Source organism: Scyliorhinus torazame, chromosome 9 (assembly GCF_047496885.1).
Source record: "Scyliorhinus torazame isolate Kashiwa2021f chromosome 9, sScyTor2.1, whole genome shotgun sequence".
Lineage (NCBI taxonomy): Eukaryota > Metazoa > Chordata > Chondrichthyes > Carcharhiniformes > Scyliorhinidae > Scyliorhinus > Scyliorhinus torazame.
Genome location: NC_092715.1, coordinates 167927065 through 167942864, shown reverse-complemented (window position 1 = coordinate 167942864; position 15800 = coordinate 167927065). Strand labels below are relative to the sequence as shown.

The 15800-nt window shown below is 45.9% G+C and overlaps 1 protein-coding gene across 6 annotated transcripts in view; it reads right to left on the bottom strand.

Moving 5' to 3' along the window:
* Nucleotides 1–15800, bottom strand: part of LOC140429573 (spindle assembly abnormal protein 6 homolog) — a 122790-nt gene that overhangs the window by 41468 nt on the left and 65522 nt on the right. For all 6 annotated transcript variants that reach the window (XM_072516751.1, XM_072516754.1, XM_072516755.1 and 3 more), the window contains 5 exons: nucleotides 8226–8417; nucleotides 7648–7842; nucleotides 2976–3065; nucleotides 1519–1698; nucleotides 1302–1383 (listed from right to left, as the gene is read on the bottom strand). In XM_072516751.1, coding sequence (XP_072372852.1) covers nucleotides 1302–1383; nucleotides 1519–1698; nucleotides 2976–3065; nucleotides 7648–7842; nucleotides 8226–8417 — 739 coding nt within the window. The remainder of the gene's footprint in view (nucleotides 1–1301; nucleotides 1384–1518; nucleotides 1699–2975; nucleotides 3066–7647; nucleotides 7843–8225; nucleotides 8418–15800) is intronic.

Here is a 15800-nt window from a genome sequence, read left to right as displayed (position 1 = left end):
CTTTTCAGCTAATTAATACAATGGTACTAGTTTCAGTAATTAGTGGTAAAGTGCACAAAACATTGCTACATAATGTCATATTAGCATGTCGGCCAGTGGCTTCTTTTAATTCTTTTTAAAACAAAGCTTCCCAGGAAAGCCAACATTTTCCAGGTCACATCGAAATATTTGAAGAATTGATAATTATAGGCTAGGCTTCTCTGCATCATTTCATTCATCATTAATTGCTGGTTGGCAACAAATGTCTTAGTGCACCAGATTTGAAAAGTTACTGAAGAGGACTTCTCAGAATGACCCACAGGTGACCAGCTCTGGGGGGGGGGGGGGGGGGGGGGGGGGGAGAGAGAAGAGAAAACTAAGGGAAATTACACCAGAGGAACAGTCAGTCTGACGAGACTAGAGGGGATGTGGAGAGGGGAGATACTCCCAAACCCATCCAAGCCCTACCATTCACCTGCAGAAGCCGGACAGCTCAGAAGAGAATGTCTCCCGGTGTTCCTGCTGTCTCTGCTCCCTTATGACTGCATGGGCGCATGTCTGCACATGCGCACAGTGCTGGTTCTGGTTGCTGCCCAGAGGAATCCAAGAAAACTGACATTCCAAATAAGAATAGTTTCAGTAATGGACTGGTAATGGACATCAGAACACAAAATACTGTCACCCAATGTCACATTAGCGTGTCTGCCAACAGCTTCTATTAATTCTTTTAAAAATGAAGCTTCCCTGGAATGGGAGCATTTTCTGAGTCACATCCAAATACCTGCAGAACTAATGCTTACAGGCTAGGCTTCTCTGCACCAAGGACAGGAAGCCAAATTCTGGGACAATCCCAGAAAACCGGATGGTTGGTCACCCTGCGATTTCTATCCACATTGTCCATCATGGTCATCTTTGAAACAGGCTCGACTATATTTTCAGATCAGCAAACACATCTTCATACTTTGATTTTTTTCTTCTCCCTATTTCAGCTTATCCATTATTTTATCTTATAGTGGGTTAATAGTTTTTGCATACATTTCAAGTGAAGGCAATATAATGGTAAAATATAACCCCCCACTGCTCCTCAGTCCTGTAATATGAGGTTGTGTGTGGAGTCAGCCTCACAAAACTGACAAGGTCCCAATTTCCACATTCAAAAAATGCCAGCTCCTTGACAAAGATTTTTGTTTACTGCCCCAGTGCTTCTTTACATCGCTTGGTGTTAAAACATTCCCAATAGTACTGCTGCGTTGTATTTTATCATGTTAAAGGTACTATATACATGCAGGCTGTCATATAGTTTTCTTGCTTTAAGTACTAACCATTCTCGTTTGTCTTTAGAAGCTGCTTGCTTTCTTCCAGTTTTCCGACTGTGGCATCAAGCTGCTCTTGCAATTTACAAACCTAAAAAGATTTTTTTTAAAGTGGCAGCCGTTTATTTTCACAACTCATTTTCAAATAAACCCTTTTTCCCCTTCCCCAGCTCTTCTAAGCTCAGATTTTTTTAAATGTAGATGATAACAATTTGTGATTCATTACCTCCCCTTCCTTTTGTCTTAGAGACTGTTGAACTTCTTTCAGTTCTTTTTCCTCCTTCTGGAGCATTTGTGACTTTTCTCCAATAAGCTTTTCTTGTTGCATCGTAACAGTATTTTTCAGTCTAATTTTTTCCATCAATTTTTTCATGTCCCCCTGCAGTTTTTTGATGATTTCATTTGCCTACACCGAAACATAATCACATTAATTAAACTCAAATCGTCTCTCAAGATTAAAATTAATTTTAATAAATCTTTCACAGTTTCCCACATGTGAAGATTAACATTATCAATAATTTTTGTTTTACCTTAAACTAGTGCCAAAAAGTAATGATGCTGGAGCACTGCAAAGAGCATCAGGGCTCCAGCTCCTGGCTGAGTTGTCTAAGGCACTGGATTAAGACTGCAGTGCATGGGCTTGAAACCAGTATTAGTTTTGGTTAATTTTTCTTATTTCTTATGGGGAGCTGAAATTGGGGATCAGCTGAAATTGGGGATCAGCAGTGATCTTATTAAATGTTGCAGGAAGCACAAGGGGCCATTCTGTTTTCTTAATTGGTTAGCAAGCATACGTTGACACAATTCAAAAAGCAATCCTTACCCAGTGCAAGTGCCATTGTAATGATGAGCATCAAAATTCACTGAAATGCAGATTAAGTGCAACCCACAGAAAGTCTGTCTTTATGCTGAACGTGGCTAAGTACCCGTTTACAGCCAATTAGCATTAAAAAATTGTTGTATATTGGAAAAATTGAAGGAAGTCCATTATGCCACATTTCTCCCACCGTAGATACCATCCAGTTCTCCAGCTGGATTCTATACAGCTGACAGAAACAGTTACCAACAATCCATTACTAAAATTAAGCCCCATTCATGTTAGTTAGATGTCGGTGCAATTTCCCAGCATTTCTATGGATTTCTAGATATGTTCAAGACTGAGAGTAAGAGAGTTTTGGTAACTAAGTAAAACATGGGATAAGGAAACAGATCAGGAGAATGGAGTTAATGTAGAAGTTCAGCCATGATCTTATTAAATGGTTCAGATCAGGTTCAAGAGGCTATATGGCAGGTGTAGACCTGTTGCTATTTCTCATGTTTTATAATGTACCGTTCCATCAGTGTAAAACAGATGCACAGGGCTGCCAGAATGTACTATTTGGGAGCTATATTTAAACAGTGCAAAAGTAGATTTGGAGGCCTTTTCTGAACTTATATTTATTTTTTTCCCTCTTTTCAGGAAATTTAATCCCAACAGTTCTGCTCATGCAACTATTTTGCTGCTTTGAAAAGAGGAGATAAATTTGTGACAGGGGAGGAAGAGGAACATTCTGAAATGAACTAAAGCTTTTAAAATCTACTTTAGTCCAAACATATTTAGTTAGATAAATTTATTCAAATTGGATTTAAGGCAGATGTAGCCAGATTGCAATTGCTAACACAAGAAAAAGTCCTAATGGTTACCTTTAATAATTCTTCTGAAAGGGACTTCACAGTTGCTTCCAGCTTTCCCATCTGTTGTTGTTTTTGTTCCAGGCTCTCTTCTAGATTTTTCTGTAATAAATGGTGAATCATTCATACAAAGGAATAAATCCTGTAGCATCTTGTAAAAACTCCCAAATCGAAGTGATAATTTTAGGAGAAGATGGTGGCATAGTGGGAATGTCAACAGAGCAGTAATCTAGGCTAATGCCCTGGGGACACAGGTTCAAATCCCACCATGGCAGCTGGTGGAATTTAAATAAATAATAAATTCTGATTGAATGGAAAGATAGTCTCAGTAGTGTTGCCATGAAACTACCAATTGTCATAAAAACTCATCTGGTTTACTAACGTCCTTCAGGAGAAGGACATCTGCCACCTTTACACGGTCTGGCCTACATGTGACTTGAGACTCTCAGTAAGTAGTTGACTCTCAACTGTCCACTGAAATGGCCTGAGTTACACCAAACCACTGCAGAGAAGTCGAAGAGGAATAACATTGGATTGACCACCTGGCATCAACTTGGGTCCGGAAACAACAATGCAAGATCAACAGGAATGGGTGTGCTGAAGTCCTCCTTATGAACATCTCGGGGCATGTGCTAAACTTGAGAGAACTGTCTCACAGACTAATCTAGCAACAGCCTGTCATAGTCATACTCACCAAATCATACCCTACAGCCAATGTCCCAGAACCCACCATCACTATCCCTTAGTATGCCCTGAACCACCAGCAGCACAAACCCACCAGTGGCAGCGCACAGTGGCATATAGTCAGGAAGGAGTCCTCAACATTGACTCCAGGCATCATGAAGTCTCACTGTCATCAGGTCAAGTACGGGCAAGAAAAGCTGCTAATTACCACCTACTGCTCTACCTAAGCTGATGAATCAGTGCTCTATGCTGAGCACCACTTGGAGGAAACACTGAGGGTTGCAATGGCACAGAATGTGGTGCGGTAACTAACGAAAGGGGAAAAACCCACAAGACCTTGTTCTTGTGTCTCAGATACATCTGTCCATGTCAGTACAGGCAGAAGTGACCACTACACAGTCCTTGTGAAGACAGAAGTTATATCTCCACACTGAACAGACTGCATTGTGAGACACATCCACCACACTAAATGGGATAGATTCAGAGCAGCTCAAAACTGAGCATCTGTGAGGCCCTGTGGACTATCAGCAACAGCATAATTGCATTCAACTACAATCTGTAACGTTGTGGCCTGGCATATTCCTCACTCAACCATTACCAGCAAGCCAAAGGACCGATCCTTGTTAAAAGAAGAATGCATGCCAGAATCAGTTTTAGGTATGGCTGGTGCTGAGGTGTCAACCTGATGAAGCTACAACACAGGTTTACTTCAGTGTGATAAACAGAGCTATGCGATCCCACAATAGATCAGATCAAAGCTTTGCATTCCTGTCACAGCCAGTCATGAATGATGATGGACAATTAAACAACTAACCGGAGGAGAATGTTCCACAAATATTCCTATCCTCAATCATAGGGGAATCCAGCATATTAATGCAAAAGGCATGGCTAAAGCATTTGCAATGATTCCCCAGCCAGAAGTGCACAGTGGATGATCAATCTCAACGTAAGGTCCTCAGCGTCACAGATGCCAATTTTCAGCCAATACAATTCACTCCATAGGAGATCAAGAAAATGCTGAAGGCACTGGATACTGCAAAGTCTCTGACAACATCCCAAAGTACTGAAGACTTCTGCTCCAAAAGTAGCTTTGCCCGGAGTTAAGTTTTCCAGTACAGCTACAATACTGGTATCTACTCAACAATGTGGAAAATTGCCCGGGTGTGTCCTGTCCACAAAAAGTAGGACAAATCCAACATGGTCAATTATTGCACCACAAGCCTCGGCTCAATCATCAGAGAAATAATGGATGGCATCATTGATAGCTCTAATAAGCAGCACTTACATGACAAAAATCTGCTCCTGATGCTCAGTTTGTGTTCCAACAGGGTCACTCATCTCCTGACCTCATTTCGGTCTTGGTCCAAACACAGACAAAACAGAGCTGAAGTGAAGTGAGAGTGACTGCCCTTGACATCAAGGCAGCATTTGATCAAGTGTGGCATCAAGGACCCATGACAAAATTGAAGTCAATGGGAAAATTCTTCACTGGCTGGAGTCATACCCAGCACAAAAGAAGATGGCTGTTGAAATTGAATCACCGCAATACTAGCACATTCCTGCAAGACCTCTTTAGGGTAGCATTCTTGGCCCAACCATCTTTGGTTGCTTCATCAAGGCCTTTCTCCCATTATTAGGAGAGAAGTGGGAATGTTCGTTGATGATTGCATAATGTTTAATATCATTCCAAACTCCCCAGATACTGAAACAGTACGTACCAATATGCATCAAGAGCTGGAAAACATTCAGGCTTGGGCTGATAAGTGGCAAGCAATATTTCTGCCACACAAGTGTGGGTAATGTCCATCTCCAACGAGAGAGAGAGAACAATTTCCTCTTGACATTCAATGGTATTACCATCGCAGAATCCATTATTAACATCAAGGAGGAACTGAACTGGACCAGACACACAAATACTGCGGCTACAATAGGTCAGGGGCTAAGAATTCACCTCTTGACTCGACAAAGCACATGTCAGGAATGTGACACCTCTCCGCCTTCTTGAACAGCTGCAGTCCATCTGGTGCAGGTACAGAAACATGCTATTTGGAAGGAAATTTTGATCCCACAACAGTGAATGGGCAGCAATTTAGTTTCAAGTCAGAATTGATCTGTAGGGGGCAGTACGGTGGTGCAGTGGTTAGCACTGCTGTCTCAGGGCATTGAGGACCCGAGTTCGATCCCAGACCTGGGTCACTGTCCGTGTGGAGTTTTCACATTCCCCGCTGTGTCTGCGTGGGTCTCACCCCCACAACCCAAAGATATGCAGGGTAGGTGGATTGGCCACGCTAAATTGCCCCTTAATTAAAACTCTACATTTATTTTTTGTAAAAGAAACAAGCTGGACCATTGATCTGTTTGACAAAGCCACATTTGATAAATTGTTGGGACGTACTACAAACTCATTTCATCTTTAGTCTAAGAATTAAAAATCAGAAAAGCTAAAAATCAGAGATGCTCTGGCCAGGTCTACCCTCCTAGAGCAGTTTTCAAAAGGTATGATCAACCTGGTGTTAAACACAGATCATCGGTTATCTAGACCCAAAGCAGCAAGGAAGTAAATGCATCTGTTATGTAGATGTTACATAAACAGAGTCTATGATGGATTAAAAGTGCAGATATCAAGGCACAGCCAAAGTTCCCTCTATCTTTTTTTAGAATGTACTGGCAATTTGTTTAAGTAAGCAACCCCAATTTTATTTGGGTAGCCATGTATGCGTGATAATTTGAGAGGGTCAACTTGTGGGGGAACTTTCAGGTTGTTGCAGTCATGCAGCTTACAGGAAACACTGGATGCAATGTCTTTAAAAAAATGATCAAAGAAAATACTAAAGTCAGGGAGCAGGACCAACTCTGGTGCATTTTGAAGGGTTGGCACATACTCGATTGGCCAAATGATCTATCTGTGCTGTAATATCCTATTATTCCAAGATTTGTGTCACATGGAGACAGCCTGAGGAGACACCACAAAGTCCAGCTATTACTTTTGGCATTATAATTTGCAAAGCGAGTACAAGCATCAATTACTCCAAGTATTCTTTTGTCTCCAAATTGTTTGGTTAATTAAACCTGAATTTAATCCAACATTTACTGTTACAAACGTTAAGTTTAAACTTCTGAGAAGAGGAAGCATAACGTAGGACTTCCTGACTGGAATGTGGAAAAATATCGAAAAAGAGAAGGCCCAAGAACGTCTTCATTATTTCTACATTGCTTGATAATTCGATATACAAAGAACAAAGAAAAGTACAGCACAGTGAGAGCAAGTACCCGAGCAACCTTTTTCCTCTCCTCCCCTTTACTACGATGTCTTCCTCTATGCTTTCCGTGCAGACATTGAATCCTTTCTGGGATGCCCTTAAACAGGTACAAGTTGTCCTCTACATCTTGCACAAATGACTATTCCTTATTCTTCATGTTAGAATCTGAACAGGAAATAACAGCAGGCTATTCAACGTGGGAGGTAACACAGGTGAACCTCATTTTGTCTTTTCGTGATGTAGACATAGAGATGCACAATTTGAGAACTTGAATTATTGCAGTACGATGAGGAACAAGAAACCCTGATTGATATTCGCATTCCTAATCTATCAATGCTAAAGCTAGCTATTGTACAGTCACCATTCCTGCTAATATTGTCTAACCCAACATGGTTTTGGGTTGGATATCAAATTTAGGACATTCTTGGTATAAATGGCTCTGAACTACTCACTGCATTAATTAACCAGCGCATAACTAGAGAAACATACCAGAGCATGAGGCAAAAATATGAAAATAATAATTGACTGCCATTGCGCAGAACCAAATCCTCATCGGAGGTCAGATTACACTCGTGTACCTGAGATTGTTGCATTTCTAAAGCGCTGGAGTACAGACGGCTAAAGACACCAAGTAGGTCCTGATATATGCAATAGATTCCACTAAAGTTCAACTTTGCACCTCTGCACTATCTGATCTTTCCACTGAAAACTTAAACAGATTTCATGTGGCTTTGAATTACCTTGTGCTCCTGGGTACTTTCAAAGACTTCTGTTGTCCTTGCTACCACTTGCTCTTTATCTTTGACTTCTTGTTCCAAGACAGCAGTCCTTGTTCGCAGCTGATTCAGTAATTTCTCTTTTTCATGGCATTCTGCATCTAGTGTGGTATTTTCTTTCCTCAATGAATGAATTTCTTGTTTTGACCTTTGACACTCCTAAATACCAATCAGACAATAGAGGGCATATACAATTAAACTTTTATTTTGGACAGGAAATATATTAAATGAAAAAAGTAGCTTGTGTGCAATACATAAATATAAATATATTTACATATACATGTAAATAAGATACGTTCTAATCTTTTTCAACTCTGTGCAGTCCAAGGATCGAATCTGGCCATTCTCGATCAATGTGACTCAGGACTATATTGCAGCACCATTGAGCGATCTGCTCTACTTAACTATTAAAGGACCGTGGTCTTAGCAACAATAATTTTATTAAGTAATTCCATTACTGCATTTGTTTTTCTTTAAAATAAAATGTACACTTTGAGAATTCATTCACAAATAAAATTTAGCTACTAAAAAGGTTTCCCAACCTCTTCCATGCTAACTAATTTGGCTTTCAACTCGCGTATTGAAGATTCAGATTTGTATTTCCTCTCGGTGAGATCCTTAGTAATCGCTTCCATTTCAGCTAGCCTACTTTCCAATTGCTGTAATGTTTGATTATGTGCTGCTTCCGTCTCCTTTTTCTGCTGCTCCAATTGGTGATGGTACTGTGTTTGAGCCTGAGGGGTGGGGAAAGAGGTAAAGTCAGCATCAGTTAGTGCTGGGTGAGGGGAGAAAAGTACAAGACAACATATATTTATAAATCACAAAGACACAGGGATGTTCTATGGCCCATCTACCTTCTCCTTCCATAAAAGCCTACAGTCAGAGCCGTTTTGAATTATTCAATTTTTATCACAGGGAATAGATGATGAATGGCAGGATCTTGGGAAACACCGGGAATCAGGCGGACTTTGGTGTGCATGTACACCGATCCCTTAAGGTAGCAGGGCAGGTGGATAAAGTAGTTAAGAAGGCATATGGTATACTTGCCTTTTGATGCACGATCAATAACTACTAAAACGAGGTTGTAGTACAACTGAAGACTTTAATAAGCTAGAAGTATTTCCCAGCAGCTTAGGTACAGAATGAGGGCTGCTGGGACGGTACGAGTTCTTATACCCCGCCTATCGGGGCAGAGCTACCATACTCTACAGCCAATGGTAAAACCCCTAGGTTTAACCAATGGTACTTCAGCCTCTCAGGTACCGCAATACCTGATAATACCACATTCACCCCGTTAAAAAAGAGAGGGGGTGGTGGTCAGCAACTACAAAATGTAACAACATGGTATAATCAGTTATGGAGGTACCGTGATACCTCCTTACAGTGTTTAGTGATTATTTACAAGTATGGCAGACATGTACATTCAGTGTTTAATATTTACAGATCAGTTAAAATGTTGCAATCAGTCGGTCGGGTGCCCTGGTCGTCCTCTGTGAGTGTCTGAGTCTCGGTGGTGACTCCGGTGGGGGCTCGGGCGTCTGCAACTCCGGGAGCGAGGCTTCGGCCTCCATGGCAGCTTTGTCACCCCTCGACGGTGCTGGTGGGAAAAACGGCTGACCCGGGAAGGGGGCGCCTGTAGGGGGCGCTGGTGGGGGGGGGGGGCCTAGGCAGGGGCGGCGGGAGGACTGATCCCCCTGTAAGGTGCTGCGGTGGAGGGGGGGGGGGGGGGGGATTGGTAGCTGGGATGTACGTGAGGTTCCGGCGGGCGCCAGGTCCCGGAGGGAGACCGTATCTTGTCGGCCGTCAGGGAACGCCACGTAGGCGTATTGGGGGTTAGCGTGTCGCAGATGCTCTCTCTCGAACAACAGGTCCGACTGTGCGCCCGCAGGATGGGTCCGGGTGTTGCCAGTCAAGTCGGGAGCGAGGTCCCGGAGGAGGACTTCCTGGGAAAGACAAGGAGACATTCGTGAGGTGTCTCATTGGTGGTCGTACAAAGCAGTGACCGGATGGCGTGGAGGGCCTCCGGGAGGAGGACCTCTTGCCAGTGGGAGACTGGGAGGTTCCTGGACCGTAGGGCCAGTAGGACGGTCTTCCAGACCGTTCGGTTCTCCCTCTCAACCTGTCCGTTTCCCTGGGGGTTGTAACTGGTTGTCCTGCTCGAGGCGATGCCCTTGCTGAGCAGGAATTGACTCAGTTCGTCGCTCATAAAGGAGGACCCCCTATCACTGTGTATGTAGGCGGGGAAACTGAACAGCGTAAAGATACTATGGAGGGCCTTGATGACGGTGGTTGCGATCATGTCGGGGCAGGGGATGGCAAATGGGAACTGGGAGTACTCGTCAATCACGTTCAGGAAATACGTGTTGCAGTCGGCGGAGGGGAGGGGGCCTTTGAAGTCCATGCTGAGGCGTTCAAAAGGACGGGAAGCCTTTATCAGGTGCGCCCTCTCTGGCCGGTAGAAGTGCGGTTTGCACTCCGCGCAGATTTGGCAGTCCCTGGTGACTGTCCTGACCTCCTCGATGGAGTAGGGCAGGTTGCGAGTCTTAATGAAGTGGAAAAAATGAGTGACCCCCGGGTGGCAGAGGTCCTCGTGGAGGGCTCGGAGGCGGTCCACTTGTGCGGTGGCACATGTGCCGCGGGACAGGGCGTCAGGAGGCTCGTTTAGCTTCCCAGGACAATACAAGATCTCGTAGTTGTAGGTGGAGAGTTCGATCCTCCACCGCAAGATCTTGTTGTTTTTTTTAATCTTGCCCCGCTGTGCATTATCGAACATGAATGCCACCGACTGTTGGTCAGTGAGGAGAGTGAATCTCCTGCCGGCCAGATAATGCCTCCAATGTCGCACATCTTCTACTATGGCCTGGTCCTCCTTCTCGACTGAGGCGTGGCGAATTTCGGTAGCATGGAGGGTACGGGAGAAGAAGGCCATGGGTCTGCCCGCTTTGTTGAGGGTGGCCGCCAGAGCTATGTCGGACGCGTCGCTCTCAACTGGGAAGGGGAGGGACTCGCCGATGGCGTGCATCGTGGCCTTTGCAATGTGTGCTTTGATGTGGCTGAAGGCCTGGCGGGCCTCTATCGACAGGGGAAAAGTTGTGGATTGGATCAGGGGACGGACTTTGTCTGCATAGTTGGGGACCCACTGGGCGTAGTAACTGAAAAACCCTAGGCAGCGCTTCAGGGCCTTGGGGCAGTGAGGGAGGGGGAACTCCATAAGGGGGCGCATGCGTTCAGGGTCGGGGCCTATAACTCCATTTCGTACTACGTAGCCGAGGATGGCTAGGCGGTCGGTGCTAAATACGCATTTATCCTTATTGTATGTTAGGTTAAGGATTTTAGCGGTCTGGAGAAATTTTCGGAGGTTGGTGTCGTGGTCCTGCTGGTCGTGGCCGCAGATGGTGACATTATCAAGATACGGGAACGTTGCCCGTAAACCGTACCGGTCGACCATTCGGTCCATCTCACGCTGGAAGACCGAGACCCCGTTAGTGACACCGACGGGAACCCTTAAGAAGTTATATAGCCGCCCGTCTGCCTCGAAAGCAGTGTATTTGCGGTCACTAGTGCGGATGGGGAGCTGGTGCTAGGCGGACTTGAGATCCACCATGGAGAAGACCTTATAATGCGCGATCCTGTTTACCAGGTCGGATATGCGGGGGAGAGGGCATGCATCCAGCTGCGTAAACCTATTGATGGTCTGACTGTAGTAGATGACCATCCTATGCTTCTCCCCGGTCTTTACCACCACTACTTGAGCTCTCCAGTGGCTGTTACTGGCTTCAATTACCCCTTCCCTCAGCAGCCTTTGGACCTCTGACCTAATAAAGATCCGGTCCTGGGCACTGTACCGTCTGCTCTTGGTGGCGACGGGTTTGCAATCCAGGGTGAGGTTCACAAACAGGGAATGCGGGTCAACCTGAAGGGTCGCGAGGCCGCAGACAGTAAGGGGGGGTATAGGGCCGCCGAATTGGAAGGTCAGACTTTGCAGGTTACACTGAAAATCGAAACACAGGAGTGTAGCCGCGCAGAGGTGGGGAAGGACATAGAGGCAGAAATTTTTGAATTCTCTTCCCTGGACTGTGAGGTTTGCTAGACAGAACCCCTTTATCTCCACTGAGTGGGAACTGGAGGCCAGTGAGATTCTTTGATTAACAGGGTGGACAAGGAGGGAACAGCGCCTTACCGTATCGGGTGTGTCAGGCAGGACGTCTCGTGGCCGTTGATGAAGACAGTAGTCGTTGCTGTTGAGTGTTCGAGGTCGAGTTTGGTCCAGAGTCACCGAGGCCAGATGCAGTAGTTGTGGATTTTGTTCAGGCAGTGCGTGGTCGGCCGAGCTGGGGTCCTGGGGCCCCATCCAAGATGACGTCTCCCATTGGTCGCACATGGTGGCCGGGGGTGCACAAAATGGCGGCACCCATCATTCCAGCGTGGTGGCCGCGGGACAAGATGGCGGCGCCCGGGGTTCGCACGTGGCCCTTGGATATGGGGGTGGCGGCGACCGCTGGCCGCACGGGGCCCGTGAAGAAGTTCGCTGTGGCGGTCCGGAGTCACCGCTGGAGACCACAGCCACCGCTCGTGCCTGGCAGACCCCCACAAAATGGCCCTTTTGCCACATCCCTTGCAGAAGGATGTGCGTGCCGGGCAGTGCTGGCGGGGGTGCTTTTCCTGCCCACAAAAGAAACAGCGGGGCCCATCGGGGTTGGCAGGCCGCCTTACTGCGCAGGCCTGCGGGGAAACAGGGAAGCTTTCTGGGTCGGCCGCTGCGGGATTCCATGCTGCCCAGGGGGCCGCCGCGCAGTCGGGCACGTAGGCTTGTGCGTTCCTGGAGGCCACGTCCATGGATCCTGCGAGGGCCCGTGCCTCCCTAAGTCCCAGGGTGTCTTTTTCTAAAAGGCGCTGGCGGATTAGTGAAGAACCCATACCTGCTACAAAGGCGTCCCGGACTAGGAGTTCCGTGTGCTCGCTCACCGAAACTTACGGGCAGCCACAGCTTCTGCCCAGCACCAGTAGCGCGTGGTAGAATTCCTCCAACGATTCCCCGGGGGTTTGTCGTCTTGTTGCAAGCAGGTGACGAGTGTAGACCTAGTTTATAGGGCGAATATAGTGTCCTTTTAAAAGTTCGATTGCTGCATCAAAGTCTTCCGCCTCCTCGATGAGGGTGTAGATCTCTGGGCTTACCCTGGAGTGCAGGACGTGCAGTTTCTGCTCCTCCGAGGGTGTGCTTTCAGCCGTATCCAGGTAGCCTTTAAAACACGCCAGCCAGTGCTTAAAGATCGCCGCTGAGTTCGCCGCGTGGGGACTGAGTTGCAGACACTCCGGCTTGATTCGGAGGTCCGTCCTTTCTACTTAAATCTAGCTTATTAAATTGATGCACGATCAATAACTACTAAAACAAGGTTGTAGGAGAACTGAAGGCTTTAATAAGCTAGAAGTATTCCCCAGCAGCTCAGGTACAGAATGAGGGCTGCTGGGACGGTACGAGTTCTTATACCCAGTCTATCGGGGCGGAGCTACCATACTCTACAGCGAATGGTAAAACCCCTAGGTTTAACCAATGGTACTTCAGCTTCTCAGGTACCGTAATACCTGATAATACCACACCTTTATCAGGCGAGGCATAGAGTTTAAGAGCAGGGAGGTTAGGCTGGAACTATATAAAACATTGGTTAGGCCACAGCTATAGTATTTTGTGCAGTTCTGGAATCCACATTATAGAAGGGATGCGACACCACTGGAAAGGGTGCAGAGGAGATTTACCAGGATGTTGCCAGGGCTGGAGAGTTTTAGTCATGAAGAGAGACTGGATAAACTGGGGTTGTTTTCCTTGGAGTAGAGGAGACTGAGGGAGGACATGACTGAGGGCATAGATAGCAGACAGGAAGAAACCTTTCCCCTTGGTGGAGAGATCAATGACCAGGGGCAGGAGGTTTAGAGGGGATGTGAGGAAAAGCTTTTGCACCCAGAGGGTGGTGAGATTCTGGAGGGTGGTGAGATTCTGGAGGGTGGTGAGATTCTGGATCTCACTGCCTGAAAAGGTGGTGCAGGCAGATACCCTCACAACATGTAAGTATTTAGATATACACTTGTGAAGTCAAGACATACAAGCTATGCGCCAAATGCTGGAAAATAGGATTAGAATACTTAAGTGGTTGTTTTGACCCTTGCAGACAGAATGGGCCAAAGGACCTTTTCAGTGCTGTAGGAAGATATGACTCTATATAATTAGGTAGAACTGAACAGTACAAACTAAGCCATTTGTTGGGAGCGTTGTGTGGGGTATCCACATATCTGGAGTTGCTGCTGCGCTTTGAAAAGACAACACTGATTCCAAGAGGGCAAGTTATCAGCAAGCAAAATTATAAATGCCTTGACGAGATAGCTGAGGGTACAGCGACAATGAAGAAATGGCAATGTATTTCCAAGTCGGATGGCGAGTAGCTTGGAGAGGATCTTGCAGGTGCTGGTTTTCCCATGTATCTGCTATCCTCGCCTTAGAGATGGTAGTAGTTGTGGGTTTGGAAGGGCTGTTTGCCACTGAGCATTTGTTGTGGAGGGAGTCAATGTTTGTGGATGCCAACCAAGTGGGCTGCCTTGTCCTGGCTGGTGTCAAGCTTCTTGGATGCTGCTGGAACTGCACTCATCCAGGCAAGTGAAGAGTATTCCATCACTCTCCTGACTTGTGCTTTGTAAATGGTGAACAGGGTTTAGGAAAACCAGTGGGTGGGTTACTTGCCGCAGGATTCCAAAAGCCTCTGACCTCTCTTGTAGCCACAGTATTTCTATGGCTAGTCTAGTTCAAGTTCTGGTCAATGGTACCCCCCATTGATTGTGGGGGATTCAGCAATGGTAATGCCACTGAATGCCAAGAGATGATGGTTGGATACTCTTTTGTTGGATATGGTCATTGCCCAGCACTTGTGTGGCGCAAATATTACTTGCCACTTGTCAGTCCAAGCATGGATGTTGCCCAGCTCTTGCTGAATTTGGACATGGACTGTTTCAATATCTGAGAAGTTGCAACGGGTGAACATTGTGAAATCATCAGTGAACATCCCCATTTCAGACCTTATGATGGAAAGTAGGTCAGTAATGAAGCAGCGGAAGATTGTCTGGCCTAGGACACTACCCTTAGGAACTCCTGCAGTGATAGCCTGAAGCTGAGATGATTGACCTCCAGTAACACAAACACCTTCCTATGTGCTAGGTATGACACCAACTTGTGGAGAGTTTTCCCCTGATTCACATTGCCTCCAGTTTTGCTAGGGCTCCTTGATGCCAGTCAAATGTTGGCTTGATGTAAAGAGCAGTCACTCTCACCTCTAGCGTCCAGCTCTTTTGTACATTTTTGAACCAAAGCTGTAATAAGGCCATGAGCTGTGAGACCCTGGTGGAACCCCAGCTGAGCATCAGTGAACATGCCTTTAAAGAAGCAAGAGTTGGTCAATAGCACTGTTAACTCCTTCCATCACTTTGCTGATGATTGAGAGTAGACTGATGGGGCACTAATTAGCCAGGTTGGATAAGTCCTGATTTTTGTGCACAGGACAAACTTGGGCAACTGTCCACAGTATTGTGTAGATGCCAGTGTTGTAGCTGTACTAGAACTTGGTTAGGGGCACAGCAAGTTCTGGAGCACAAGTCTTCAGGGCCCCTAGCCGTTGTATTACCCAATGCTTTCAGTCGTTTCTTGATATCTTGTCGATGTACCATTTGTAAATGTTCTCTGTTGATTATTCTTTTGTCTACTATATACGTACTTTGTACCTTCCCTCGGCCGCAGAAAAATACTTTTCACTGTTCTTCGGTACATGGGACAATAAATCAAATTTTTAAAAATCAAATCACATGGCGAACTGAAGACTTACATCTGTGATGGTGGGGATCTCTGGATGAGGGCAAGATGGATCATCCACTCAGCACTTCTGGCTGAAGATTATTGCAAACATTTCAGCCTCATCTTTTACACTGATGTGCTGGGCTCCCCCATCATAGAGGATAGGAATATTTGTGGAGCCACCTCCTTCAGATAGTTGTTGAACTGTCCACCACTATTCACGACTGATATGACAGCACTGCAGAGTTTAGATGTGATCAGTTGGTTGTGGGATTGCTTAGTTGCT